This window comes from Cydia amplana, chromosome 13 (genome assembly GCF_948474715.1).
Source record: "Cydia amplana chromosome 13, ilCydAmpl1.1, whole genome shotgun sequence".
Classification (NCBI taxonomy): Eukaryota; Metazoa; Arthropoda; class Insecta; order Lepidoptera; family Tortricidae; genus Cydia; species Cydia amplana.
This window is the reverse complement of record NC_086081.1, coordinates 8,529,971-8,535,613: the sequence shown is the minus strand read 5'-3', so window position 1 is coordinate 8,535,613 and position 5,643 is coordinate 8,529,971. Positions and strand designations below refer to the sequence as shown.

Here is a 5,643-nt window from a genome sequence, read left to right as displayed (position 1 = left end):
GGAGTGAGAAAAAGTATTGACGTTTCTCATAAGTCAATGTAAGTGCAAAAGAGAAAAAATATATTAGTTGAGGCACTTCTAATTTGGTCGGGTAATAAAGTCATATTTGACGTATAGTGTTGCAGTGTCGCTACCACTAAATTTTGCATGGGTGCGTTCAAGAAAACAAAAAAACAAAAGGCCAGTCCGATTGATTTGATTAGAAAAAAAAATTGCCTATTAGATTGATGGTGATTAAGCCCCTGGAGGGGCTTTATATTCTCTTCGGCCCGCACCTCCATTTTATCGGTAATGTGATAATAGAGTCTGTGTGGAAAGAGAAGAGTCGTGAAATGAATCCCGTTAAAAACATAAATGCCGGAAAGAAATTGATATGTGAAACGTGAGTGAAATGTCCATTAAAAACCTGTAGGGGTCGGATCAAAAACTAAGTACATAATTAAATCCGACTCACGCTTGACTGCACATTTCTAATAGGTTTTCCTGTCATTTATAGGTAAAGAACTATTTTGTGTATTTTTTTCAAAGTTTTAGACCCAGTAGTTTCGGAGATAAAGGGGGAATGGTCATTTTTTGCCTAGTTTCTTGAATAACTGCTAAAGTAAGAATATTAGAATTATAAAAAAAAAAAAATTTGAGATTCTTACAATGAGCTCTTTCATTTGATATAAAAAATAAAAATAAAATAAAAATAAAAATCATTTATTTCGGACGATTGAATCCATATATTATAGTGTTAGTTACAAACTTACAAATAGACTTAAATATGATACACGATATGATATGATACACGATAGGTATAGTTTGAAAAACTTTATTTTTGAAGTGAAAACTTCTTTAGCGGCGCTGGGCACTTTTTGAGGTGGGGAAAAAATGATAAACTCGAGACAGCGTAAGGCGATCACGTGACCGTAAGTTTTAGATGGCCACTCATTTAGATGGCATTTAAATCAATAAAGAAAAACTCAATGACATTACATGAAAAAGGTTCTAATCTTGTACGGGCTGAAATACGAGGATCTCACAGTTACATTTTAACTTTATACTATCACTCAAATATAATTCAATAAAGCTACATCTTGATGAAATCGCTAATAAAAGTGAACTCTAGTACTGGTGAATAAAACTCAAAATATCATGACCAAATATATTTAGATGCGAGGTCTTTACAATTTCTATTCGAATTTTAAACAATTAACGCTACAAATTTGAATTTCGAATTTTAAACAAGCTCACTGACTAGCAATTTCGGAACTAAAGTTTTTCAATAGAAAGGAGGATGGGTCAATTATACATAGTGCTGCAGATATTTTGGACTAGTCATTGAGTTTTCACTTCTGTCGGCACTCCCGGAGTGCAACCCGTTGTTTTTTTAATTTGCTCATTTACCCCCCAAAAGTGGCTTCCATATTTAAAATTAATTTGTTTACATTACATGTCCGTCTTTGGGTCACAAACTTACATTTGTGTACCAAATTTCAACTTAATTGGTCCAGTAGTTCCGGAGCAAATAGGCTGGGACAGACGGAATAAAAAATATATTGTTAAAAATTGTGTAATGAACGGAACCCTTGGAACGCGAGTCCGACTCGCACTTGGCCGGTTTTTTTAAAGCAGAAATTTATATTATCTTTAGATATACCAAATCCAAAGAAACATAAAACATAAATAGGTACGAGTAGATAGGTAATACACTACACTATATTGCTGGTTCCAAGACAGTTGCAACCATTAGGTATAATCTGTGGGTTTTTAACCTTATTCATTCCGTGATAAAGACTCCGGTACCTATCAGACCGTGGGGGATACGCCATAGATTTAGTCGGCTGAAATACAATCTTCGCAACTCCCATGAGCTACGCCATAAGCGGTGCTTGTTGAGTAGTCATGGTATGCATTTCGTACACTTTCGGTCGGTTCTGTTCCACCATCTCGAGATACGCGCTCCGGACCACTAGGAGGCAGTAAAACACGATTACTGAAAAAAACAATATTATCAATGGTTTACGAGTATACATTTAATTCATATGAGATGATCTTATATTATGTATGTTGGAACGCGTACGTTGTATCTATCTATCTATTAGTTTTTTTGACATAAAGTAATTTCTATCTACTATTTTGCATGCGTTTCAGAGTTGCACAGTAGAAGCGTGCTGGGCCCATAACCTGCAGAATGGAATGGCGAAAACTTGCTACGACAGGCAGCTTTGAGCATGGCGTACGTTATCATAGAACACAACCATTTTATATTGTCGAAATAGGATTAGAGGTAGGTACCTACCTATATCTAGTAATAAAATAATTAACGGCGTAACTTTTGAAAGGTTATAAATGATGCCACGGTTGATGCTGTCTAAAGCTAAAACTCTAAAAGATCGATCGTCGATCTATGAATACTATACTGTTATCTATTTTCCGACATCCGTACGTGCATTGGTACCTAGTGGATCGGTCGATTGGACTTGAGATAAAACTTTGCAATATATTGTTTTCTTACCACTAGAGAAGAGTAACGGTATCGCAGCAATGACGCCCATAAAGACGACCGTAACTACAATTAGCGCGGCCACCACGGCCAACATGAACAAAACTGTGTTCACGTAGTATGTCATCAGATGGGGTTTATTCTGAAAAAAAAAACAAATGAGACTTCAATTTCGAATAAGTACACTGAACAAGTCGTTGTTGATGTCGTTTCTCCGCCGTTACATATTCGTGCGAGTGGTGAGGTGTATACCTACCTATTTTCGCAAACCCGACAGAGTCATCGCAGAAGTAACAGTTTGTTCAATATATGTAGGTACCTACGCTTACCACTAATGTATCACTTTGTTATTATTCATCATACACCAAATCATAGGTCCATAATAGGGCGAATCAAAGTGCTCGCTATTGGGTGGCATTATATATTATGAGTAGGTAAGTATTAGTATTAATATACAATATACTAACCCTATGCACGCCTACGATGACCAGCAAGCTGATGACGAAATAAAACAAGTACAAGGCCAGGTAGATCCCACACGTGATGTAGATGCCCAAGGCCCCTGCCGCCAGCTGCTCTGGGGGGTGCTGGGGGTTAGGGTTGTGCTTCTCCGACTCCACGAACTTGGCGAGCCATGCGATGCCGGTGGCGGTCGACGCAATTGACATCAAGGAGTTGAACTGAAATATTAAACATAGGAACAGTCAGATGGACTGATAGTTGACCCCCTGCTAACAAAATACGCGGCTCTAACGTCATTATGTCCGTTTACTCTAATTCCGGTTTCTAAATTGAGATTAGTAAGTCATGGGAAGGAAATTATGCCCTCGCTCCATTGGACATGACATTGATCCAATTTTAAAATAACGACAGGGGGTTTTATCAGATTTTGATAGTGGTTAATCAATCAATGGGATGTGACCAAAAGAGTTAGAGTCTGTGCGGAAAGAGAAGAGTCGTGGAATGTATGGGGCCCAATACATTCCACGACTCTTGTCTTTCCGACCAGACTCTAATAACTAGTTGCGACAAATGACAAGCGACATGAGAGACGTATCAAAATATTACTGGGGAGTAAACATCGGCTGGACACTGACTCACCATAGACAAATAGCCGATGATCAAAGCACCGACTCTGACACTAAAACAACAACAACATTTCTCCAACACAGGCAAAGTGTAACCCATTTTGATCACACAAACACTCAATCGACAAAGTCACTGGATATAAATGTATAGATAAAAAAACCGAAAAATATTAGTTTTGTTCGTTTGTGAGACGTGCTTGCATCGCGGTTCTTATGTTTGGTCGTTGCGGCAAGTAGTTAAGCTTATCTCTTATCAGCGATAAAAATGACGGGCGATAGTGACCGACCAATGAACTGACTAATTCAGTATCTCTTTTCTCATAACAAACGGCGTGAAACCAAACCTAATCCTTGCGAGTTATCGAGTCAAATCGATAATAAACCAGTGACTAATGTCAAATCATATAGAACTGTACTTAATTTTTAGAACTATACAAATAAAAAATATTTTGTCACTTCTATATTTTCCTTAAATAGGCTTATAGACTCATTGGAGCTATAATGCCAAGCCGTAATGAAAAATAATAGATAGTTACTGAAGTCTACCTATACTTAGTTACGATTAGACAATCCAAACCCAAGTCAAAACGCTCAAATTCCTGTTCATATTTTTACAGTTTTACTACATGTTGTTGTATGTGTAGCCTTTATCTTACGGTTCTATACTTTTATTTTATGTACTTAATGTGCACCAAAGAAGACCCATCGTAATTTTTATTTTTCTTATGATCTTGCTAGCAGTTTTGTCTACAGGACTAGCGAACATTCACACTTATAAACGTATGAAATGGTGGAAGTATAAGAACCGATTCTTCTTTGGTGCGAAAGGATATACTCGGAAAAATATTGTGAAGTAACGCCTTGTCCTGAATGCATGAAACTAAAAATAGGTAAGTTGGATTATCTGTCAGAGCCCAATGATACAGCTTTTGATAACCAATCAGTTGCAATTATCTAATGTTGTTTGGTTTAATATTAGGTACTTGTAAAAGCTTTTAAAGCTTGATTGATCGCAGGGTAAGTTCACCTGTGAATGACATATACCTATCAAAGTTATTCAGCACGTCGTTTTAAAATAAAAGCGTAAATAAAATTGTAGGGAAGCGGCTTTTCTGCGGCGGGTTCGTATGACTCTTAGATTAATATCAAATCTAAAATAAGCAGCTAAGTACCTATATTTCATAATTACTCATTTTCCCTCATTGTCTCATTATCATTAAGATGAAACATCCTGTATATTGGGGATAGAGAGTTAGTTCAGAAAGTGGTAGGTCCATAAACTTAGTAGGTACATCATTTAGTCCAGAAATAGGATATTTGACTACTAGTCAAATCAGTTTCTTTTTTCGAACTGATTTTGCTACTATAGAATTTATATGAAACACTAGATGCGACGTCACAATCAAATTACCGACTCTTTATAGTTTTATATTAGTCTTAAAATAGAAATTGTGTCTAAAAATAACTGCTGTCTATGTTTCTCTAATAATCTTCTGGTGCTTGATTTCATGCATGGTGTAAAATAATTTATTTTAAATACAGTCAAATACCCTATTCAAATTATTACTTAAAATAATTGATGTAAGTCCCACTAATACGCAATTTACCCTAAGATTGACGCGATGAAAGAATCAGTAGGTAGGTAAGCATACAATAGTATCAGAGTCAGACTGTAGTGAAACTTGTGCGCTTAAAGCAGATTTTGTGGCAGAAGTACGTTTAAAAAAAATGGGAATTCTAAACAAATTGCCTGTGTTTCAGAAGTGTTGTTTTTGCGTTCCTCTGAGGATCGGAGTGGCTATTGTTGGTTATTGGTCCATTGTAAGTTTAGTGATAATTTATTTTTATAGAGATAGAGCTGTTTTATAGCGCACTGGAGAATTTTAGCGCAAATACTAATACTTATGCTAACAGCATTATCTCATAAAGTAAGTAAGTACCTACTTGGGCATTACACATTAAAAAAAGCGACAACAATATCTTGAAATAGATCTAGATATGCTGCTATTGTTGCAACATATCGACCTTGTTGTCTTCATGACGTTCAAACGAACCTCAACCGTAGGG

At 36.4% G+C, this 5,643-nt stretch overlaps 1 protein-coding gene across 1 annotated transcript; it reads right to left on the bottom strand.

Annotated features, from left to right (window-relative positions):
• Window positions 1–1,852: 1,852 nt before the first annotated feature.
• LOC134653263 (uncharacterized) lies at window positions 1,853–3,839 on the bottom strand. Its single transcript, XM_063508589.1, has 4 exons — window positions 3,590–3,839; window positions 2,956–3,168; window positions 2,501–2,630; window positions 1,853–1,978 (listed from the first exon to the last, which is right to left on the bottom strand). The coding sequence occupies exons 1-4, from the start codon at window positions 3,674–3,676 to the stop codon at window positions 1,857–1,859; spliced, it is 552 nt and encodes a 183-aa protein (XP_063364659.1). The 5' UTR covers window positions 3,677–3,839; the 3' UTR covers window positions 1,853–1,856.
• Window positions 3,840–5,643: the final 1,804 nt, after the last annotated feature.